Consider the following 25,566-nt stretch of genomic DNA (forward strand, 5'->3'; position numbering starts at 1 on the left):
GCTTTGTTATTCTTGGGGCATGATTTCAGCAGATTTAAACTGTATCAGAGAAGAAAATGTCAATGTTATTCTTTCATGGATTAATCAGCCAATACAGATAAATATTGCAATGTTTCAAAAAAATGGATATGATGAAGACTTTGTAATTGAAGACAACAGTTTCAGTTGATTGAGGGTGCTTTTCCAATAGGATGCCTTTCCAAATTACAAACAAAACAAAACAACTAGCATCTTAAGATCTAGTTTTTTCTCTGGAGAGAATTTTTGTATGAAGGAACATTCAGTCAAAGGGACCTCCACTTGCAGCTGGAAGGAGTTAAACCCAGAAACAGGTTTACCATCTCAGTGACAATTTGCCATAACTTATATGCACATTTTTTTAAATTTTATTTTAAAAACTAGTTTTAGGGTGAAATTATTATTTATTAAAATCAGTGTGAATTTTGGCCGTTTGCCCTAATGGGATTCAGACTTTGCCATAAGATGAGGAATGTACCCCAAAGAAATAGAGAAATAATTGTTTATTAGCAAAGCAGCAGGCTCTTTCTGTTTACATGCTGCTGACTGCCAACAACATCAACTGATAGGTCCCTGACTTTTTAAAATTGCCCCTGATCAGCGAATTCTGACCACTTTCCCCTGTTAACCAGTTTATTATAGTGTGTGTCTGTGTTGGTCATGTACATTCAGTGAATGCCTCAACGGAGTTTGCCTAGCATTAACCAAAGGCAATCTTACAGTTTATGATAAGTATCTCTGCTGGCAAACAAGGGCAAAATCATAACCAGTGCTGGGACATAGGCACTCTGAACTGATCCTGGTTGTTATGCCACTGTAGAGTTGGTGTTTGCATGCAGTGTTTATTTGTCATATAATGCGTCTAGCATAGCCAGGAGATCCGAAAACAGCCTGGCAGCAAGGCGAGGGATGTTTGAAGTGGTTTGCCATTTCCTGCCTCAGCACCATGACCCCTAGTGTTCTTGGGAGGAACTCCATCCAAATCTTGGGAGGTCTTCCACCTAAACACTAACTGATTGACTCTGCTTCTCTTCCCAGATGATGGGACTGGGCTTGCCTGGGCTATGCAGGTCAGGGAGTGTTTAGGTAGTTTTCAGAATGGGCCATATGATGTAACAGGCAGGATGGACTAATCTTCACAGCAACCTAAAAAGCATTCCGACTGCTCAGAGTCAGCTTCACAGGTGCAGTGTCAAAAATATGAAAGGATGTTCACAGTGCAGTCCTACAAAGAGTGACCCCTGTCTAAGTGCTTTGATTTCAAGGGGTGTAGACTGCTGCACCTCGCCACAGGACTGCAGGGTTGGCAGTGGAATTGAGAGTGGGATGGATCCGCTCTACTTCCCTTTTCCAGGCTGTACTCAGCTGTGATCAGGGTGTAGTTAATGTAAAGACTGGCATTTGGGGTTGCAAAGAACAACTATAAACAGCCCTAAAAATACAAAAATGTCAGAATCATGTTAAGATTTAGTGATGGAAATTAGTCATTATGTCATGGGTTCCCTCCTTTTACATTACCAACCCAGCTTCAAAGCAGCCCATTAACTGTGTTCAGACTACATCTATCCCCCCCCCCCCAGTTACATATACCAGATATTCGTATACCCTTCTCCTGCATCCTTTGGATTCTCACCTTCCCATAGTACCCCTCCCCCCAGTCACTGCTTTACAAAGCTCCAAAACTGTTTACTTAAATTATGCACCATAAATCACCCTCGCTCCGGCTCTTTAATCATTTGGTAGCTCTTTGCTGAACTCCTTCCAATTTGTCAATCTTGCTGGCAATAAGACATCAGGTGTTTGTGTGTTGCCCTATAGATTCATGTCAGAGTTTTAAACTGGAGCACGTAAGAATTCTATCCTAGGGAGTTCATAGGGAGTGCTCAATTGATTTTGGCTCATATATGAGGTCATATGACACTCCAGTCATATTAAAATTTCTTCTAGTCTGTGGCTGTGGTCCAGAAGGACATGCCACAAGCTTCGCATTTTCAGCTAGACAATTATTTTGCTCGTGCTTGGTATGTATGCCACTTACCTGAGGAGCTAGACAGTTTTTTCAGATAGCACTTGTGTTGTTGGGGAAAGGCTTTTTCTCTGATCTCAGGTGGTAATACTACCTTGGGGTGGGGGTGCAGGAAATAAACCCACCTGGCACATCAATGGTTCCTCCTGGTATTGTGGTTGCTGTACTTTGCTTGCCCACTTGGCTTCACCTACTGGTGAAGTGTTGCTTGATGTACAGAGAACAAAAGAACCTCTTAGTTGTTCCCAAGAGCATAGAATATTAAACACTGCTGTGTTTGGAATTTATACATTAGCATTTTAGGCATTTTTTATTGTCCGATGTTTTATTGTATATAACTAGAGGCCAAACCCGTTGCATTAAGGAATACAACAGGTATTAGATCGGAGGTGAGGTGAGGAAGAACTCTAAGGACCACCTCCCCCTACCCCCAGGACCTGGAAAGGCTGCAGGCAGCTGTTATGGAACTCACCTGCAGGGACAGCTTTCAAGCAGAGGGGATCTATAGCCTCCGAACCTCAGAGGGAAGTAGAAACAGGAGGGGGTGGTCAGGGGTGGGGGACGGAAGGTGATTGGCTGGCCGCTGGACAGACAGGCAAGCTGGTTGGAGGAGGAGGCACTCAGGGGTGGGACAGCTGTCCTGAGTGTGTGTTAAGCGCTGAGTGGCAATTAAGAGCCAGTTTGGTGTAGTGGTTAGGAGTGTGGACTTCTAATCTGGCATGCCGGGTTCGATTCTGCACTCCCCCACATGCAACCAGCTGGGTGACCTTGGGCTCGCCACGGCACTGATAAAACTGTTCTGACCAAGCAGTGATATCAGGCCTCTCTCAGCCTCACCCACCTCACAGGGTGTCTGTTGTGGGGAGAGGAAAGGGAAGGCGACTGTAAGCCGCTTTGACCCTCCTTCGGGTAGAGAAAAGTGGCATATAAGAACCAACTCTTCTTCTTCTAAGATATGAGACACGCTCCTCCTCCAAGGCCTTACCAGAAATATTAAGTGGAACAGATACTTTAAAGACTATAGTGCTGTTGATAAATGGATCATCTGGCTTGGAAAGCAGCTAGAAATTAAAGGATAAATTTCCTGTGGTGATTCTTTTCTCTGCTGAATATCACTGGTAGGAGAACTCAGTGGAAGGCCTGGGCCTCTATGTCCTGTTGGTTGGCTCTCAGGGCATCTGGCCACTGGCCACTGTATGCAAGAGGATGCTGAACCAGATGGACCACTGCTCTGATCCCACAGGACTCTTCTTATGTCCTTAACTGTGAAAAATAGGCTTTAGAAATTATTTACATTGGTCTTTCTAATTTATTGATATCAGAAGTCTTACATAGTACGTAAAGAAGCATCTTCTGTATGCAAACAAGAATGGGTACCACATGAATAAAAGATGTGGTAGTCAATAATTATTTATATGTTTGGTGTAGTGGTTAGGAGTGCGGACTTCTAATCTGGCATGCCAGGTTCGATTCAGCACTCCCCCACATGCAGCCAGCTGGGTGACCTTGGGCTCACCATGGCACTGATAAAACTGTTCTGACCGGGCAGTGATATCAGGGCTCTCTCAGCCTCACCCACCTCACAGGGTGTTTGTTGTGGGGAGAGGAAAGGGAAACTGTAAGCCGCTTTGAGCCTCCTTCGGGGAGAGAAAAGTGGCATATAAGAACTTCTTCTTCTTCTTCTGTTTTTATACCGCCACTCCCAGAATGGCTCCCCAAAATATTAGGAACCCAAGAGATAAGGCAGATATTTTGGGCTCAATTATACCCTTCTGAGTCCATTGAAATATGACTCAATTTAGGGATGCACCAGGTAGGTCTACTAAGAACTTTACCAGAGCCTTAATATTATTAGAGCAGAAGTATTTTACTGAGGACTGGAGGTTCTAGCATAGAACAGGGGACTGAGAAGGCTAAGGATGCAGAGTACCCACTCAAAATAAATATTGGCAAGTGCTCCTACAGCCAACACAAAACAAATCTCAAAATGTACAAATCTCCCAATATACCAAAATTGTATATTTGCACAATTGTAATAATAAGCCTTCTTTTATCTTGTATCTATTCCTGTGGCTTCAGAACACTTATGGGAATCCTATGAGAACTATATATCTCCATGTGATTTGACAGCCACAGAAGCTCTGCTCTGAGTTTTCTGTGGCCAAGAATTTACGTGGGCTTTCCTAATAGCAAAGACAGACCCCTCTTGGGCCTATACTTTAAAGTAATTTTATGCTCGAGTGTATGCAAAGAGGCTCATGTGGACATAGGAAGACATAAAGCTGCTTGATATTGACTCAGACCATTGTTTTACATTGACCTTTCCAATACATTGATATCAAAGGTCTTACACGGTATGTAAAGAAGCACATGAATAAAAGACGTGGTAGTAAATATTAGGAACCCAAGAAATAAGGCAGATGTTTAGTGATATCAGTGGAATCAGGTATACCTGTGTGAGGATTACCTACTCAGACTGGCGGCAGTTCCCCAGGCTTTCAGGACAATTTTTCCACCTCACCTGCCACCTGATCCTATGAACTGGACCTGACAGGGATTGAACCTGTGGCCTTCTACCTTCTAAGCAGATGTTCTACCACTGAGCTACAGTACTACCTCAACTTTACATTCCAAAATTTGATTCCAGGATTATCAGAGTTTGACTTTTGTATCCCTTGCCTTCTCTGGAATACACCACTGGTATCAAAATCCGGGAATGTTTTAACTAGATGATCCTCATCTCTCCTTTTCTAAATGAATATTAACACCAATTTTATTTTAATTCCCTCTGTTTCTTCTAGATACCTCCTTCCTACTACTTATCCATAAGTATATGGTTTAATTCCATCTGAATCTGGATATTTTATTAAAGTAGTCATTTAATTTTTGACTGATTAGCAGTGTTCGTGGATTTGCTGAGATTAGTTCATAGCGATGTCTGTGATCTAGCTATTGTCCCCCAGAAATCAGTGTTATAGCAACATATTCTCCTTGCCCTCTGAAGTTTCTTTCAAAGATTGTTTTCAGTCAGGGCACAAGTATCCATAACCAAGCTATTCATTCTGTTTCCACTTCATTAGCACACCAAAGTTGCAATATATGCCACAATTCTGAAACATAAAGAAGGGAGAGTATACACTCATGGTGGAGGAAAGTTATAGGTGTCATTTTTTTAAAGCTTAGAAAGGTGTCATTTTGATCAAAGCAGCCAATAGTAGCAGATTAGTTTTAAGGCTGCTTTACAATCCTTTTAAAAAATAAATCTGGTCTGTGGTCTCTGCTTGAGTGTGTTCACTTTTCACTAAACACAGGGATTAACTGAACTATGTACTAGCAAATTAACGTTCATTTCAAACCGACACCTCTGTAACCAAATTAATAGTGCAGCTGTATTTGTACAGCCAGGGCTGGCATCAACATATCCTGAGTGGGGCAATAGCCAAGGCCCAGGGCTTCCAGTGGGGTTCAGTGCCACACCTGTTGCCTGCTCACCTGTGAGTCCTCCCAGCTCCCATGCTGCCCAAGATAGCCAGGGGAAGGGTGACCCTTCATTGGAAGGACTGGCCAATAAGTGCATGGAAGGAAAAAGGGGGTAGAGGAAGGGAGGTGGGGCCCTGGTACTCTTAGCCTGGGGTCCACCGAAACCTGGAATGGCCTTGGCTTCAGCAGATACTAGGCCAGAACAAATGCTGTTGTGATGGATGCTCAACTAGTAACAGAGTCCGAAGGGCAATTTTTAAAACCATCAGCCCAGCGGTGCCATCAAGCAGTTACACGCCATCTCATAATTCTGCCGCCGCTCACTGGTCACGATGCTGAGCCCTGCTGATGCTCTGCATTAGTCATGTGGGGAAAGTAGGAGTGATGGCCAGGTGAAACCATGATGTCATACAGCCCAGTACACACTTGTCTTCCACAAACCGCAGGCAGCCAGAGTAGACTCAAGTGTCGCCATGAGAGTGCAGTGAGTCAGGCCTAGGTGGGTAGAATGCCAAGTCTCCACCAGCAAAAATAGTTCTTGCTTTCATTGGTGCATGGTGAGAGTTCAGCTGCTTGGGGAGATTTTCTGCCCTCTCTTCAGCGCACTGCATATGTCCCCTGGGTGAGAAATGTTGCTGCAGCTTGTTGGACAATAAAGAGTTGTCAAACAAATATATAATTACCCCACATTGTAGTGTAGGTGGGGATACATGTTATCATGAGTGTCTGAATGTTCTTCATACTTTGAATGTTTGGTGGTGAGTCTGTTTAGAAGCCCATGCTCTCCCTCTTGACTTAGCTGTAGCCTCTTGTGGCGCAGGGTGGTAAGGCAGCTGACATGCTGTCTGAAGCTCTGACCATGAGGCTGGGAGTTCGATCCCAGCAGCCAGCTCAAGGCTGACTCAGCCTTCTATCCTTCCGAGGTCGGTAAAATGAGTATCCAGCTTGCTGGGGAGTAAAACGGTAATGACTGGGGAAGGGAATGGCAAGTGACCCTGTATTGAGTCTACCAAGGGTCAGTCATGACTCGGTGCTTGCACAAGAGATAAAAAGGTAAAGGTAAAGGTATCCCCTGTGCAAGCACCGAGTCATGTCTGACCCTTGGGGTGACGCCCTCTAGCGTTTTCATGGCAGACTCAATACGGGGTGGTTTGCCAGTGCCTTCCCCAGTCATTACCGTTTACCCCCCAGCAAGCTGGGTACTCATTTTACCGACCTCGGAAGGATGGAAGGCTGAGTCAACCTTGAGCCGGCTGCTGGGATTGAACTCCCAGCCTCATGGGCAGACAGCTTCAGACAGCATATCGCTGCCTTACCACTCTGCGCCACAAGAGGCTCTTCACAAGAGATACCTTTACCTTATAGTTCTTTTTGTAAGCCCATCTGTTTCTGGAGCTCTGCAAAGAGCAATAAGAATGGCACACATTATTATGAGTCTTGGCTGTTCATATCAACTGTCCTTGGACCATGTCCCCAAATTTCCATTGAACTACTACAGACATGAGAACAGATGAATGCAGAAGTGGTTTAAAGAGTTGTGGGACCTGTAGTACCGCAGCCAGTTTAAGGATTTGCAGGGCCCTAGCAAAGTACAATTGTGGGAGCAGCCAGACTGAAGGTGGAGGGCCCCCCACAGTGAAAAGGGGTGTCACGCTGAGTGTCTTTAAAAAGGGAAAGGGGGGAGGAGAGAGGCTACGGCCTTGATCCATGGGGGGAAGGCACTGTGCGGGGGCCCTGGAAGTACAAGGCCCGTAGTACGTGCCACATGGATAAACCATTCCTGGATTAATGTAGCCCCATGCCTTGATAGATGAAATCAGAGTTCTCATGGCATGACTCACTGTTGGCTTAGTTTGGGATCCTCTCCTCCATTCTAGCTGCTTGAGTAGGGCAGTCCATTGTTTTGGCAGTCCATTAACTTCAGTTGACACCATCTTTTTTGTACACAGAACATTATGGTGTCCTGAGGACTGGAACAAGTCCTGAATAAATATAGGATTTTTGCTCCTGTTCATCATGCCTCTCCTCTGCCTCGTTTTTGTTCTGGGAGTGCTCTGCCAATGTAAGGGCTCTGTCTGTGTTAGCTGCTGCCCATGCAATCAATGGTGGGGATAACCTGGCACAGGTTTTCAATGCTAGCGTGTCTTCATGCTCTGCTGGTTCACCAAAATTTAACAGCAGAAGCTAAAGTAGGATTGCTTAACTAATATTGAAAAACCTGAGCTGCTTGACCATAGCTGAGCTGTTACACTAATTTTTTGTTATATTTCTAATTCGGTTCATAGCTGATTTCTTGAAAGTAAATGACTTTGCAAGATTGTAGCTATTCTACCAACATGCTAAGAAGAAGAAAAAAACACCCATCAAAGTTTACTAAAAAAGGCCTGATTCTTAAAACATGACAGTATGAAATATCCAGAAGTGGGTTTCTCTTAGTAGCACATGTAGCATGTACTATGGGCCCCTTGGTTCCAGGGGACAGGGTCCAAGGGCAGTATGGTTAAGGGGACTTCACACTGTGATTGTGGTTTACAGACAGAAGGAACAAAAAAGAGGCAATATGCATGCGCTGTTAGTAACTGAGCATGCACATTTCCCATTGAGCAAGTGTTCAAACCATAAGCCATGAGTGTGAAGCCCCCCTGAGATATTGGGGCCCTGCAAATCCTTAATCTCACTCCGGTGCTATGGGCCCTGCAAATCCTTAAACTGGAATCATATCCAGGCTTATATTTATTAGGAAATGGATGCAAATGTTTATAATGTCTACTTCAATTTTTCTAGTATTACTTTTACCAAAAAGACAATAAAAGGAATCCTCAGTGCTAACTTTTACATTTAAACAAGTAATCAAGAACCAGGGAAATGCATTCTTCTAGATTCACAGCACACTGGCCTCAGTATAGTTAACCTCTTCTAAAGTTTTGGATGCTGAGAATGAATCAAGAGAGAGACTTCCATTTTGAAGCTAGACAGTGATAGTTTGTTGAGTGCAATTTAAATTATTGCTTCATTTCTTAATAGAAGTATATCCTTGACTGAGAATACCTTCATAGAAACTTTTATGCTCGGCCCCCAGAACCTCACCTGGCTTCAACCAGGGCCAGGTCCTTTTTGGTCCTGGCCCCTACCTGGTGGAATGAGCTCCCGTTAGAACTGTGGGCCTTGCAGGAGCTTATGGCATTCTGCAGGGCCTGCAAGATGGAGCTCTTCTGCCAGGCATATGGTTGAGGCCAGTGCTGCAGAACAGCGGTTCGCAACCTTTTTCACGTTGCGGACCGCTGCCAAGGGGTGGGGTGAGAGGGCGACCCGGGCCCCACACAAACGCGCATGCGCGGCCCTGCTGCGCATTCGTGTTTGCACCCGGAGGGGCCACAAATGCACATGTGCGGCAGTTTCACGCGTGTGCATATGCGCGGACCTGCCACGTGTGTGCGTTTGCGCTCCCCGCGGGGTCGCAAACATGCATGCGCAGCGGCTCTGCGCATGCACGAAACTGCTGCACATGTACATTTGTGTCCCGTTGGTGCAAACACGCATGTGCAGCAGGATCTGCGCATGTGAGTTCAGCATGCCGGCGGCCGCGCTTCCCTTTCCCCCCCTAACGCAGCAAGAAGCTTGCCAGGCCGCAAGCTAATTGGCTGCTTCGGCGGCTGTTTTGCTCGCAGCCTGGCAAGCTTCTCGCTGCAGTGGGGGAGGGGAGAGTGAGCTGCGGCCCACTGCTGAGGCTGTCGTGGCCTGCACTGGGCCACGGCCCGGGGGTTGGGGACCATTGCTGTAGAATATCGGATACCCCCCCCCCCAGAAGACATACAACCATGTTGATCCATCATCAGTGGTGTCAGCGTATATTGTCTGTGGCACCCACCAGGGAGTTGGTTGGACTAGAGCGGGAGTTATTTTTACTGCCATGCTGTTATTATTTTTGTTAATTTTATTGGTGTTTTTAATGGCAGTTTTATTATATGGGGGTTTTATCATGTAACCTGACACGAGCCAGTTAGCTGAGAGTGGCGGGAAATAAACCAACCAACCAAACAAATAAATAGCATTTATCCAAGGAAATGTATTGTAAGTTGTAGTATGTAGCATTAAAATCTAATTGGCCACTCTCCCTTCCTCCATTTATTTCCTGTTTTCATTTGATGCTCCTAGTTAGTTATTGATGTCTGCATGTCAGCTACAGAGGGTTGAGAGATATTTTTTTAAAGGATGAATTCTGCTAAGATTAACTGCTTCTGCATATTGAGGGAAAAGCAGTTCCTTAATTATTCTAAAAAATCTGAGGCAAACCCTGGCTTTTCTAAGACATGCAGTATGACAAGGGGGTAATAAAAATAATTTCCTGTTATTTATATACAGATAATAAAAGAGTTAAAAAACAGATGTGGAAACTAAGTTTCAGTCCGCTGGCACCTAACACATTTATTTTGTGTATGCTGATTTGCTGCTATTTGCACAGGTTTTACCAACTGCTTTAACCCAATCTTAGCTATACTTTTTGTTCTGTTACTTATACATCTTGACTCTAATTAGCCCTTCCTGGCAACTAAGCCCTCCCCACCTGGTGGAAGAAGTTTTGTTTCGACGTAGCCACAGAAGTGTGCCTGCACATGAAATCTTACATTCAGAATAAAAGCTTGTTGGGCTTAAAGGTGCCATTGGACTGAAACTTTGTTCTGTTGCTTGCCCACCTGAATCTATCGCCTGCTGTATTCGGTGCAAAAGGTGAATAGCATAAAAGGCATTCACTAAATGTAAAGGCCATGAACTGGAAGAGGACCATTGGCTGAGTATGCTAGATGAAACTATAACCCCAGCACTACAAAAGATGTACATATCGCCTAAAGGAGGTCTGTTGAACCATATGACTCATCCACTTTCCAATTGTGATTTGAATTCCCCGTCTAAGATTCCATGATCTGCCATAGAAGCTTTGCTGGGGGTCATTCGGCCAGTCACATACTCTCAGGCTAACCTACCTCACAGAGCTGGTGTGACAATAAAATGTAGGAGAGGGGAATAGAGTAAACTGCTTGCGGAGAGTGGTGGGGTATACACAAAGAAAATAAATAGATGACTATTGTTTTGACAGAATGATATTCCTATACCTAATTATATTACGTTAACAGAGAATGAGGTGGCTGGATGGAGTCACTGAAGCAGTAGGTGCAAACTTAAATGGACTCTGGGGAATGGTAGAGGACAGGAAGGCCTGGAGGATCATTGTCCATGGGGTCGCGATGGGTCGGACACGACTTCGCACCTAACAACAACAACCATTTTCATAGGTTTTAAAAGACTGCTCATTTCTAGATGATAGCTTACTTTGTATTATATACTACCTAGAAGTGGATAGGGGGACGTTTGGATGGCCCTGGCCCTTTAGTAGCAGGCTCAAATACCCTTTTTTGGGAGAAGTTAATTGTCAGTTCAGAAGTCTTTAGTAAGTAAAGGTTCTGTCCAGCTGGGCTGGAGTCTTGACTGTTCTCCTGCTCTAATTTCTTGCAGGCAGCAGGAGGGGCAACGGCAGTTTGTCTGCACGGTGATCAGCTATGCAGCCCATGTGCCATCTTTACTATGCTCATTTAACTTCATATCCCTTTTACAGAGTCATAGAAAGTGATGTCACCATAAACAGGGCCAATAATCTTGACACTGCACTTGAATAGACAGCTGTAAAGTACATCCTGATTTATAAGAGCTATGCAGCTTTCTGAAAGAAAGTTAGAGCTGGAAATTTATAAAGAGAGTGATGCACAATGCCCCTGATGAGGGAGAAACTTTTCCCTCTCAATGTCTGCTGCAAAATACAAGAGTTATTAGGAACAAGAATCAGAGGAAATAAGCACAGTTGATGGTAGAAGAAAACCTGTCTAGGGAGAAAAAGTTCCAGCAGTATCTAGACTTCAAAGTATCCAGTGATGAGAATCTTGTTTAAATCACCTGGAAGATATTTGCCATAGACCAAAAGTGGTATGTCTGTTTACCAGTGAGCCAACTTAAAATTTAATATATGAGAGAAAGATGTGAGGCTTGGAAATAATGCAAAGGACATAATGATACAAATGGGAAGCATCTGAAATGTGGAGGGGAATGTCTCCAGCACTCCTTACATACTGTGGGAGAGATAATATGGCAGGAAAACATGCAAAGTTCTGCTTTTGTCATGCTCAGTTCTCATAGCAAGCACAAAGTTTAGGATCCGACTTGAAAGCAGTTTCCTGTGCTGTCAGTTGCTACATCAGCCAGAAAAGCGTGAAGTTGCCAATGCAGATGCCTGCAAAAAGCCATACTTCTCCTCCTGCAAAAGAGTGAGTCACCTGTCTGGGTGCATCACCAGCAATTGTCCAGGAATCATCACCACCACATGTGAATTTCAAGGCTAAGATGTAGACCTATATTGTAATACCTGACCTCCTTAGATATCACTGTGCAGGTTTCCCTGTTGAGATGCCAACCTAAATGCAAAAATGCTAATTCAGAGAGGTAATCACTGAAGATTCATTGCTCTTTGCTGGCTCATAGCTTGTTCTATTGACCATTATATTGTCTGCCTGCCTATACTAAGTGCCTGTGGTGGGGAAGAGAGTGTTGATTTTTCTCCTGTTTCATTTCCTAGAGCTTTGTATAAACATAACATTTCCTGGTGTATATCATCCCTCTTTATGTATTTCAGTTTCTACCACCCTCCTGGCAAGCCGGGTCACAACAACCCTGTGAAGTAGGTTAGGTTGAAAGATAGTGACTGGCCAAAAGTCACTCAGCAAGCTTCTATAACAGAAGGGGTATTTCAGGTCAAATCTTTCTCATTCTATTGCTAACCACACAGTATCCTGGATCTCAAGGGCACCAGTATGCAAGTGAAAGACGTAAGCCTAGAAATTAAAAGCAGCAGCATGTATGGCCCTCTAGTGGGCACTGCCATTGCAAGACAGACATACAATAAAGTTTGCAAGCCTGAAATTCTTGGTTGCCATGTCCAGGTAAAAGTGTCCTGGGGGGAGATACATATATAGCGACAGTTGACACGGGCAATACTGCCATGTAATTCTTTCTGGAGTGGTTTAGTTTTTCTTGCAGTGCAGGCAACAGATATGGTTACTTTTTAGCTTGTTTTTCAGAACAAAACCAACTCTATCCCTTAACTCTCTTCTCTGACTGAGAATTGCCTTGCTGTTTTTATGTTTGGGTTTATCACCAGGGGCAAAGGGAACTTGGTGGCTGCAGTTTTCAGATGAAAAGCTACACAGGATTTTAAACTCCCCCCCCCACCAGTCTCTCCTTTCATATTCCAGCTGTTAGCTACACTTTATTCAAAGCATCATGGATGGTACTACACGTAACAGGTAGTTCCACCATCAAGACTTGGTATCCTGTCCTTGAAATGGTTCTCCCCTCCCCATTCTTACTAATTCCTTAATACATGCATACATTTGGGTTTCACTGTTTCTGCAGCTTAACTTAATTTCTTGAGGTTTCTGCTATCTGTGTAGGTAATTCCTGCTTTGAAATTGTAGCACAGGTACTGTCTGGATGGTATGAGGGCCTGATACCATGTGTGGATGGTATTGCAAGGTGACAGGTATACATGCAATTGCTATACTTGAGATGAACAGAGCTCTCCTTGTGACTCCATCTTCTGACCTGCTTGTGCCATGTTCCTTGACCTCTCTGAACCTATCTTGGAGACTCAGAGGACTAGGCAGAGTCACCAGGCCCTGTATTACAGCATCAGTGCCCCCTACAGGAACAGTACTAACAGCAGCCCATCAGGAAGACAGGGAGCAACCCATCTCTAAAGTGGCATCCATTTTTATTTATTTAAACCATTTGTTTGTTTTGTGGCGCAGAGTGGTAAGGCAGCAGAAATGCAGTCTGAAAGCTCTGCCCATGAGGCTGGGAGTTCAGCCCCAGCAGCCGGCTCAAGGTTGACTCAGCCTTCCATCCTTCCGAGGTCGGTAAGATGAGTACCCAGCTTGCTGGACGGTAAATGGTAATGACTGGGGAAGGGCCTGGCAAACCACCCCATATTGAGTCTGCCATGAAAATGCTAGAGGGCATCACCCCAAGGGTCAGGCATGACCCAGTGCTTGCACAGGGGATACCTTTACCACATCAGAGACAGTAAACCTCTGAATATCAGCTCCAGGAAATAACATTAGGGCAGTGTGTTCTATAAAACAGTTCTATGAATTTCAGATCAGAGGTCTTGCCAGTAAAGTCCCAATTCCTAGAGAAAGATGAAAAATGATATTTTAAAGAATTCTGTACTCATATGTTTAGAAGAGAATTCAAAGAAGGGAAAACATACCTCCCCACCCCCTTTTAAAAGGCTATATGCATGTGTTTGGTTAATTGCATTGTATATTTTTAGGAGCTCTGGGGATCATCTATTGCACAAAAATAAGCAGTAGGGCATCTTTGGCTAATTTTGACAAAGCAACGTTTGCCCCTTGGTGGAGGGGTGAATTCTTGGTGAATTCTCATAGCATGGAGCCATCTAGTGGTCAAACTGTTGAACAAAACACAAGATTTAAAAAGTTGAAAAACCCAAAACTGATCAAGGGGAGCTTTGTCTGTGGACTGCTTGCTTCCACGTAGAAAATCACCTGTTGCTTTTTTTAAAAATAACTAATCTGTTTCATAATGCAGCTGTAAAATCTGCATTGGTCAGATGCTCGCCTTCATTACAAATGTCTTTTAGTATCAACTTTGACTATGCATTCACATCAATAGTACAAAAGACGTTTAATGGTGAAATTAAACATCATGGCCTCAATCCAGCGGTAGTTCTGTACAGCAACTAGTGGCTCTGCCAGTTTTTAAGGTGACTCTTACCAGATCCTTATTCCTAGACTAGATTTCCAGTCAGGTACAGAAGTTTGGTCAAAGCTGTCTTACTTTTCTACATTAGCCCTGAAAATTCTCACCTGCATCAATCCTCTGTGTACTCATAGGAATTCAGTTAGTGTAAAAGAGGAGAATGAGATGGAGTAAAGAAACTAGGAGTAGTCCCAAGAGGTAGTTTTTTTCTCTCTCTCCCGAGATGTGAAGGTAACTGAAATAATTGGTACTCAAGGTGAATGCTCAGGTGAACAGGTCTCACAGGCTCTTGAACTGTTCCCCTCCCTTCTAGATCTGCAAAATTTCTAGATCTGCAAAAAAACAAAGTTGCAAACCCTGGAAACAGAATACAGATGGGCAGTACGTATACCAGGGGTAGTCAAACTGCGGCCCTCCAGATGTCCATGAACTACAATTCCCATGAGCCCCTGCCAGCACTGGCAGGGGCTGCCTCTGGCCTATTATTTCTTTTGATCTGTGCCTAAGCCTCCCCCCTAAACTTTGTTAATCTGAACTCTTCTGCCCTGCAGCATCTTCTACTGAAGCTTTAAATAACTGACATCTCCCTCCACACCAGAGGGGCTCAGCTTCTTTTATACAAGGCAGCAGTCACTGAATCCACTTTACCTTCTGAAGTGATTGCATTACAAGACCTGCCTGAGCCCATATTTAAAACAAGGTGGGGCAGCCTGCTACAGAAGGCAACTTTCGAGAGGGGTGGGGGGTGCCACTAAAGGGCAGCTAAGTGCCCACTCCTGTTTCCAGCACATTTGGGCTCTCCTGACGCAACCACCCTGGACAACGCTGCAAAAGAGCCTGGGACTGACCTCCCACGCTGCCTCCGGGGCATCAGCCTGCTGCCCCAAAGAACCGGGCAACTGGCACCGTGCAATGAAGAACCACCCTGAAGAACCAACCCTAGCCCACAAGCCCCCTTGAACCTCGCCGGCTTGCCTTCCCCGCTTAAAACCCGCGGCAACCAGCGGAGGAGCCGCTCCCCTCCCGAAGGTGAAGGCTCCCGAGGGGTCCTTTCCCGGCGGCGAAGGGTCGTACGCGGCCTCCCCGCTCGGGGTTGACGCCGCTCGCCCGCCCGCCCAGCGGAGTCATCAGAGGGTTAAGCTGTCCGCGCTCTCCTGTTAAACAGGTGTCAAAGGCGCCGCCATCTATCTGCAGATTGAAATCAAGTGCTTTTGCCGTATAAAAAGATAAATTACCCAGGCGATTCCCGCCTCGTCCCACTCATCAGGCCAGCGCCAGACGGCGAGCCATTTTTTTAAAAAAAAACGTGCTAACGACCTAATCAAGCAATCAAGTCGGAGAAGATTGCGCAGTGACCCCCGAGCATCCATCTGCCAGCAAGCCGCTCCCCCCCCCCCCATTTCCATCCCACCGGGGACAGGGGCTGCTTTCCCTGGAAAGGGAAAGGCGAGAGGGCGAGGCGAGATAAAGGAAAGGGGGTGGGGGGGGGGGGAAGAGAGGAGCTGGGTGTTTTTTAAAAGCCAAACAGGATTCCTAAACAAATTAACACCCAATTTTGCAGCCTAATTAGTTGAATGCGAGAAAGCCGATGGCGGGAGCGTGCGGGGCTGGGTGGCGGCGGGGAGGGGGCGGCTGCCTGGCGGAGGCGCGAGCGGGAACTTCACCACCACCCCGGCATTAATTAGCGCGGGTCAATGGCGCCGATCCCCGGGGAGCAGCCGCTTTAATTTCCCGTGATATTTCAGTGCCTGAGGCCCATCGATTCAAACTGAAATTAACTTATTTTTCAATCAGGCCCGGGCTGCCCCTGGGGCTGCCTCTTCCTTTTGCCTCCTCCTGAATAGACCGCCAGCAATTTTTCATCTCCAAGCTGCTGCCTCGCGACGAGGCGGGAAAGGGGGAAGGAGGGAGGGGAGAGAGTCAGGAGCAACGGGAAGGGGCAGCCGAGGCCGGGCCGGCACGCTAATAGGTTTCTGCCCGGCCGGTGTCTTCGCGCCCGGGTAGGGGGAGAGAGTGGGGGGCCGGGGCCGCGACGCCCCCAGTCCCTTTGTGACCCGTTTGGGAAAAGGCGGCCATTCGCCTGGCCTCGTGTCGTGGCATCCCCTTGAATAATGAAAGCGAGAACCTCAGGCAGAAGCCACTTGCGCAAGGAGACAGTAGCAGGAAATTAATTATATCCCTGTGCTGAGCTGTGAAATGGTGGCTCCAATCCTGCCACCCTTGTGAGAAAGGAGGTGGGGGGATGGGCACAGGTGGGAGGGGGGGGCTAAGCAGAGAGGTGCTGCAGTTGATTTAGATCCTAAGTCAATTTTCTTTTTAAAAAACACACTGATTAAAATTTGGTAAGGAGTATATGATGTTGTTTATGGCGGTCAGAGCTGACCTGTGGCCCACCCTTGCCCTAGGTACCAATAGCTGATGTAGACTTTGATACTCCCAAGGTGTGCATCATTTCTTGGTTCTTTCCCATGATTAAAAAATTAAGGCTAGGTAGCTGGATGTATGAGGAGAATGAATTGTTTAAAGCAGTGGTCCCCAACCCCCCAGTCTGGAGACTGGGACCGGTCCGTGGATCCTTGTCCTCCTCCCCGGCTGCTGCCTTGGGGGCTGCCCTGCCACTCTGTCGCCAGCTCACCTTTGGTACTCTCTGGTGGCTGCCATGGCTGGGGCTCCCTCTCGGTGTAGCACTGCGCAGCTGCCGCTGGCAGCGCTCCCCTGTGGGCGGTGGGAAGTCAGGGGCACCAGTGGGAAAGCAAGTGGAACAGGGGCTCAGGCGGCGGCAACGTCCCTTGGCAAAAGACTACCCCCCCCCAGGCCTCAGGAAAATTGTCAAGCGTTAACTGGTCCCCGGTGATAAAAAGGTTGGGGACCACTGGTTTAAAGTGTTGTGTTGGGGATGATAGGTCTGTTTGTGGTGCCAAATTCACTTGTTTGGGTAAGTATGACTGCAGCATCAAATATATATACATTCTTCCAGAATTGTATGCATCCATGTGAATGAAAGAAAGGTGCACCAAATTTTCACACTACAGGATGTGGTGAGCGTTACAGGGACAGAAGGACTACTGTTGTAAAAAAAGACCAATTTAGATTGATCCAGAGCTTCAAGGTATGAATATAGTCTTTGGCATTAGGACATCTGGAGCCAAGACAACAACAAGGGATGTATGAGTAGACCAGGTGTTTTCCTCACCTTTGCTCTTGTCATGTAGAAGCAACTCAGTTCACTTCTGACACTGCCACATGTGTTTCAATAAGAAATGTGTCACAATGGAAGCCTTCCCTATTTTTGCCTCAGAGATATCACCAATGGCGGTTGCATTGTCAGGGCAAGTCATGAGGGAACATTTGGTAGAGGAAGGATGGGACTAGATCTTCCTCTGCCCATTCACATAGTCCTTCCAATCTTTTGATCTGCTTTATTTCCTTAGAGCAGGGGTAGTCAACCTATGGTCCTCCAGATGTCCATGGACTACAATTCCCTTGAGCCCCTGCCAGTGTTTGTAGTCCATGAACATCTGGAGGACCACAGGTTGACTGCCCCTGCCTTAGAGGATCATTGTTCACGAGGTCGCGATGGGTCGGACACGACTTCGCACCTAACAACAACAACATCTCCTTAGATTCCAGGCAACTGAAAAACAGCAAAAACTACAAGGACACAAGCATATCAAATGAATAAGAGGTTAAAAACCGAAAGCACACAGTTTAAAATGCAGACAGAACCGTTCACTTCCCCCAAATGCCCTCTGGAACAAGGCAAGGCATTCCTTGTCCCAGCAGGTGAAGTTGCTTGCCTACCATAGAGAAAGCCTGTGACCTAATAGTAGCCAAATGAACCCTCCTAGGCGAGAGCACCACCAAAGGGAGTCTGAGGGGTTTAACTGCCATATGGGGTACAGTGGGAGATGTGGTTCCAGTTTGAGAGGTACGATAGCCCCAAGCCATGACAGGCTTCATGCTTGAGTGTAGCAAGAAACCCAAAAGATAGATGTGTTGACATTGTATAGTATAAGAACCCTGCCATGGTTTGGCCTTTGATTCTTGTCTGTAAGCAAACATCCAAGCATATAGCTATTGATTTATGGGAGATAAGTTCATTTTCTGACAACTGGTCAGACTTTACATAATGATGATCATTTTTGCAGGTTTGGTTTCAGAATCGAAGAGCCAAATGGCGGAAGAGGGAGAAATGCTGGGGCAGGAGCAGCGTAATGGCAGAATACGGGTTGTATGGTGCTATGGTACGTCACTCCATCCCACTGCCAGAGTCCATCCTCAAATCGGCCAAGGATGGCATAATGGAATCCTGCGCTCCTTGGCTGTTGGGTAAGAGACCAAACTTGAGCATGGAATTGTTTTTTATCTAGCAAGCTTCTCTGGCAGGGTCCTGGCAAAATAGTAGGGAATACGCAATTAGACCATGGAAATGAATAGATGAGAACAGGAACTATTCCTGCAGGAACTGACGTTTGCTGTTTTTTCTTGGAATGTATGGACTGGATTGCCTTACAGTGCAATGCAAATCAGAGTTACACTGAGAGAGGAATCCTAAGCAGATTTACCAAGAATCCTCCTAGTCTACTCTGTGGGGTTTATTCTCAGGAAAGTGTATGCAGAATTGCACTATTAAAAGGTTGCAACTCAGGATTGCAGTTGTAGACTCTTAAGTTCATTATTTAGAGGCAAAATGTGTCATTTCAGGGTTTAAAATCTATTCAACATATATAGCACAAGTTCCTTAATACCTGCATCCTTAGGCCTGGTGCTTACGTTACACAGCGATAATGATAGTGATGCTGCTGCAGAAAACTAGTCTTTCTGTGGTAAGTTCTACAGCCTCCTGTTATAACATTTAGAGCAAACTCTACCGTGTAGATAACTAATACCATGTCAAGAGACTTATCACAGTCCAATCCTAGTGCATTTCTCATCATATGAGCTTGTACAGGGAAGGGTCTATTTCCTCAGATATATGAAGTGTAGTTGGAAGCTGTTTATCACAGATGTATTTGTTGCCTCATACCTGGCAGTTTTGGATAACCTAGACTAAATTAACCTGCCTTTTGGGATATAATTACCGCAATCTGTATGGTGAGCCCTGCTCTAAATGTTGCAGAAGGCACAGAGAACTCGCCACAGGGAGGCTCCTTGTAAGGTGTACTGATCCTTAGAAAATAAGCTCTGGTAACTCTAGGCAGTGAATACCTGCCAGAGTTTTGGGGAAATCAAATCATGTCAGGTCAACTGAGTTACACTTTTCTAAGCCAGTTGTCCTCCATTAATTTCAAACTGTATAACTCTGCTTAGGACTGTGTTGCAAAAGCCTTAGTTTCTTAGAAGATTTTGCTGTTCAGTAAAAACATGGAGATTTTTTTGTGCATGAATGTGTGGGGAGAAAATAATGGCTGCTTCATATTTGACAAAATCCCTAAACAGGAAGCATTTTTGCTTTGGAAATAGTGTGCAGGCTGTGAGCAGAATATCACGTGTATCAGTTGCAATGGCAAACACTTAACTCCAGGTACATTCAGTACACATGTACTGGAAAGGTACAAACCCTTCTGGTTCTTAAGCATTGGAATAATTATCTGCAAATGCATTCTGTGTCATTTTCCCCAGAGGCACTTCTCCTGAAAGTTTTTATAACGTTTTAAGCAGTTGTAAGCCTCTTGGCAGCTGTGATGTCCCAGGTGTTCTTAGCACATCTGAGATGACTGCTTCCAGAAGTTTTTTTTACCCGTGACCTTTTCTGATGGAATAATCTGTTCAGATATATGCAAATATGAAAAATTTTCTTGGATTTAAATCAAAGGTCCACTAGTCCAGCCTGTTGTCTCTAACAGTGGCCAGCTACCTCGAGGGAGATTACAAGCAGCCTATGCAGGCAACTACCTTCACCATTAGTCTTTAGCATCCAATATGCAGAGGTATACTACTTGTGAATATGGAGGTTCTATTTATTTAGCTATAGGATAGGATAGACCTACCCTTCTTTGAATTTGTTTAATTTAAAAAGGTGTCTAAGCTACTACTTGAAGTTAGATTTTTCTCTTGTGCTCCTGCTCTTTGCTTGGCTCTTGTCTTCTACTGTTTTAGACTAATACTAAACAAAAGTTAATTTCCGGCTTCTTTAAACATGTTTTGCTTCATACGCCTGTCTGTGTGAAGCCCAGAGATGAGAGGGAGAGAGGCAGAGGGGTTGAGATGTTTGAGCAGAAATTTAGGCTTATAAACAAAAAGCATACTTAGATTTCCCTCCCCAAAGCCTTGCTTTATAAGGCATATATCTTCTACCATTTTGTATCTGACAGCTGAGAATCATAAAGCCCAGCAATATTGGATCCTTACAACTCTGGGTTCTTCTGCTCTGTCTTTAATTGTTCACCAGAATTCAGCTCCAGATATTTTAAAAATCACTTACAATTAACATCCTCCTGTATGCGTCTGAAAATTATATCTGGAGATCTATTCTGAGTGCAAGAAATCCACATGATGGGGCCATGTACAAATAGAATAGATTCCTCCTAAGAACCTAGAGGAAACACCAAGTTTGCAGAGAAGTTTTAAAAACAATTCAAACCAACCAGAAGGGTGATATCTGCACTTGTGAGCAGATTCCCTTCCCAGCTCCCATAAATGCACAGACCTGTAATAAGGGTTATGATTCAAGGGTAGGGTTGGTTCCTGTTCCTCACCCAAGTCTCACCTCTCTCTGTCAGAGAAGTGGCCTGAGGTTCCCCCACCATACAGGGCCCATGAAGTGGGCTCTCTGTGACTGCTGTTTGAAGCAAGGCTTTCTGCTTTTCCTTAATTCTGGCCTCTCTTTATCTTTACTGTTTTCAGTTCAAGATGGCTTTCCCATGCCCAGGCGCTTTTCTAAACCCGAATACCAACAATTCTTTTTAGGGATGCACAAAAAATCTCTGGAGGCAGCAGCTGAGGCGGGGAGGAAGCCAGAGGCGGAGCGCCAGGCCCTGCCCAAGCTTGACAAGAGTGACAAGGAAGAAAGGGGCCCAGACTCCAAAACCACCATTTCCCAGGAAGAACTGAGAGAGAACAGCATTGCTGCCCTCAGGGCCAAAGCTCAGGAGCACAGCACCAAAGTCCTGGGGACCATCCCCGGAGATCCTGCTACCCCCATCAGGAAGCCAGAGAAAGAAGAAGAGGCCGCCACAGCAGAGGATCAACGACAAACGGAAAAATCAGATTTATCACAAGAGGAAGAGAAGCTGATTTAGAGGGAAGGGGACGATGGGAAATCAGCTGTCTTCTCAAAGACTAACTCCTCTAGGAGCTGCAGCCTCCTGTAAGACCAACAGGGTTCCTCCTGCAGCCCCTACTAAACACGGAGGTAGTTCCCCCACTTGGTTGCTGTGGGTTTCAGGAAGCCACAGGCTCAGGCCATGTTCTTTCAGGTGTCTCTGGAGACTGATTCCCCTGCCCTCAGGAGCACTCTTGCTCTGCTCTCTTTCCCTTCCCCAATTTTGGGGAAAAGAGGGTCATAAAACACCACAATATTAGTCCCAAGAGGCGAGGACTATGATTTCCTCAATACCAGCCGCTAAGCTAATGTTGGGTCTTCACCCACCCCCCTCTTTTTTCACTTTATCCAGACTTTTTTCATCCGTTCCCATCCCACTCTCAACAGATGACTTTATCACCTCTCATTTATCTCATTGTCCAAGCACTTCTGTCTGTTCTTGCCACAGTCAGGTTATGATGGCTTTCTCACAGAAGGGGGGAACCCTATCCTATTAATTTTTATATGTTAATTTATGTAAATATATAATATTTTACACTGTCTATTGCCTAGCATTGAGGCTCAGTTTAAAAACAAAAGGAAGCTGTTCCCTCCTTTAAAAGTTGGGCCAAATTTATAACTGGCCAGGTGGCAACCCTACCTCAGAGAGAATCTCATCCTCGCTGCAAAATCAGCATTGCTGTTGATGAGAGTCCCAAGCACCCTTCCAGTGCAATGGTGAATTTCCCTTGGAGAACATGCCCTGGCGGTGGCTCATTGCTGTGCCCAGATTGCAGCATCCAAAATCCTGACCTGTATGAATTTTCCCTTTAGCTCAGATGACTTTTTTTTGGGGGGGGGGGAGGGGGACAATCCATGGAAATAGTTGCATACAACACTGAGTTCATTCTAACAGTGGTTTACACCTTCCATAAGTGTCTTTCTTTGTAGAGCACTGGAATGTTATGAAATAAGGAAGGAAAATTTTGTAACTAAAAACAGGTGCCAGGGTTTAAGTCTGCTTGGGTGTCATAGCATCTGGTTTCAAAGCTCTGCCTTCTACTTCATGATGCATAGATTGTGGCAGGGTTGCTTAGTAATGAGGGACATGAAGTCAGTATATGAGCATATGTACTCTGTTACTTAACATTGTACAGGGGTGATACCTGCCTGGTATTCGAAACCAGTCTTAAGGTTTTGTCCTTGGGGATCTGGGCCAAACTAAGCCTGGGAGAGCACTCTGAATTCAGGATGGAATGGTTCTGAAATGGAGAAATGGAGAAAACTGCCGTCAGTCCCTAATAGCCAAATTTCAGGGAAGGAGCTTAATTTTTTCATAACTTTTTCAGTCCTAAGATTTTAAGTGCTGATTCATAGACATGTGCATATCACTGGGTTACTAAGCACTTGATTATTATTTACCATGACTACATGGTAAATTGACACGGAGACCTTGCCAGAGTGAGATCTTCAATGGCTTATTCACAAATGGAAAGCATCCTTTGATGCTGCTCAAATGAGGAGGATGAATGTTTGAAATTGCCCATGTAAAGCACATTATTTGTGTGCAATGTTAACTATCCTTGTTATGTGCAGTAGTGCAATGTGAAATAAAGCACTTACGGACATCTTGGTGGTCCACAGTAAAAGGGATATCAGGTTACTTAAATAGCCAGTTGAGTCAAAGATTCTGACCTGAAGTCATGTCCACACAAACATTTTAAAAATATCTCTGTTTCATAGTAACATTGTCCTTTTGTTCTTCATTGAAGGCTCCAGAATAGCAAATCCCCATGTTCCCTTTCCTATCCTTGTTTCCGACAAGAGATGTTTTTACCAAGTTGCTTTTTTGTTTATGATGGATCTTCCAACATAACTCTGTCTTTGTCTCCCAGTTCTTTGGCGTGTTAGATTATAGCCCATGGTGTGTAAATACTGTACATATGGTGAGAAAAGTTGTTATTTGAGGTGTTTAAGATACAAAGTTGTAACAACTTCTAGTCATTTGAAACCTGTGATTTTTGTGCCATTTTCTGTAAAGATACAAATCAGAATAAAACAGAACTAAAGATGGGCAGAACCATTCAATTGTGCACTTTTCTGGATGTGAATAGAAAAGTATTTGTATAAATAAATATGGTATTGACTTGTGGCCTTCCACCTTTCTAAACCTGAGACTCAATGATCTGCAAACATATGGCATCAAGGTCATGTGACAGGAAGAGGGGGGCGCCTGAGTTCTGGCCCCATCCATTTCTTGCCTTAGACAGCAGAGCAAAAGAGACAGGGATTTGGATTTCCAGCAAGCCTGACACTGTCCTGTCCCTTTGACAGAGGCTTAATGTGTTGAAATCGGCAGCTAAAGCTTTTCATGGCAAGGAGGTAAATAACATAATTTGGTAAATAATATCCCTATTTATTTATTTATTATTTAGCTTTATATCCCACTGCTATCGAGCTTCATCTTGCAGCAGGTTACAATTAAAATATAAAACCCCACAGAGATTAAAAGTCTGAAATGAAAAAAAACCAAACATACTCAGCAGCAACAAAGAGAGAAAAAAACAAAAGGAGAAACCCTAATCCCCCCCCAGTGCCTGAAGAAAAAATCCTGGGGTGCTGATCATTCCAATGCAGATCTTAGCAATTTTGGATGTGGGTGTGGGGGGCCCCCTAATTTTCCCGCACCCTGGCCTCAGCCAAAGGCCTAGTAGAACAGCTCTGTCTTACAAGCTCTGTGGAACAATGACAGTTCCTGCATGGCCTCAGCTCTTCCAGGAGGTTGTTCCACTAGGTTGGGGCCCAGACTGAAAAGGCCCTGGCCAAGGCTAGGTGTACCTCATGTGGGCCAGGAACCACTAACAAATTAGTACCCACAGAGCGCAAGGGCCTGTGGGGGGGGCATAAAGTGATAGGTGGTCCCTCAGATATATGGGTACCAGACCACAGAAGGGCCTTAAAAGTTAAAACTAAAACCTTGAACCTGTGATTCATTCCATGCCTCAATCAGTCAATTAAACCTAAAATTCACTGCTCTCTCTGCTCAGAAAGCAAAATGTCTGTTTTTTCAGCTATATAGACTGGTCTCAGACCCTACCTTGGAGCTAGGCAGATTGCCCTTCAAGGAAGGATCCACAGGTAACAGAACGGGTCAACTTCTGACTTGACTTCAGACCATGGCAGTCTCATTACAATGCTTAGTATTTATATAACATTTGAGGGCATTTGAAGTGTTCACATATATTACCTCAATATTCCCTGGGATAACCCTATCAGGTAGGTCAGTATTACTGTTATTCCTGAGCTGCAGATGGGAAAAGGATGGGTCTAAGAGAGAGTCACTTGTTGAAGTTCTCCTAGTAGGATACTTGCACAGGTAAAATAGACTTCTTAGTTTACAGACACTTAATCACCGCATTTTAAGATTCCTCCCTTAAATAAAACAAAGAGTCCTTTAGACATACTATATCAAGCATCCAAAAACACAATGATCAATTACAAACAAATTGAAATTATAATTACAAATACAAATTGGCTAGAACTGCAGATCCAGTGACAGTTGAATAAAATCTCATTAACAAGAAATGAAGATAACAGCCATTCACCTTCTGATCTCCTTCATTGATCAAAGACGAATATTTGGCTTTGGCATGAAGACTTAACATTGCATATTCTATTTCTCTCCATTCTGGAAGGGGCTGCTTTTCTGTCATCTCTTTAGGGCCATTCCTATTAAGGCTTTGTGTATATTTATAATAAAGACATTTACACATGTTTGGAGACTGGCTGTGGCTCAGTGACAGAGTATCTGCTTTGCATGCAGAAGGTCCCTGCTGCAATCCACAGCATCTCCAGTTGAAACGACTAGGTAGAAGGTGATATGAAAGACCTTACGAGTCTCTGGAAAGCTACAGTCATTCTGAGTAGACAATGCTTACCTTGATAGATGGTCAGACATGGTATATCACAGCTT

General features: G+C 44.8%; 1 protein-coding gene across 2 annotated transcripts in view; it reads left to right on the forward strand.

Moving 5' to 3' along the window:
- The window catches only part of VSX2 (visual system homeobox 2), a 29,294-nt gene extending 5,601 nt beyond the window's left edge, over nt 1-23,693 (forward strand). The window contains exons 4-5 of one of the 2 annotated variants that reach the window (XM_077323213.1): nt 18,499-18,679; nt 21,197-23,693. In XM_077323213.1, coding sequence (XP_077179328.1) covers nt 18,499-18,679; nt 21,197-21,591 — 576 coding nt within the window. In that variant the 3' untranslated portion in view covers nt 21,592-23,693. The remainder of the gene's footprint in view (nt 1-18,498; nt 18,680-21,196) is intronic. The other variant, XM_077323215.1, reaches the window with a different exon arrangement.
- Nucleotides 23,694-25,566: the final 1,873 nt, after the last annotated feature.

Source organism: Paroedura picta, chromosome 2 (assembly GCF_049243985.1).
Source record: "Paroedura picta isolate Pp20150507F chromosome 2, Ppicta_v3.0, whole genome shotgun sequence".
NCBI classification, from domain to species: Eukaryota; Metazoa; Chordata; class Lepidosauria; order Squamata; family Gekkonidae; genus Paroedura; species Paroedura picta.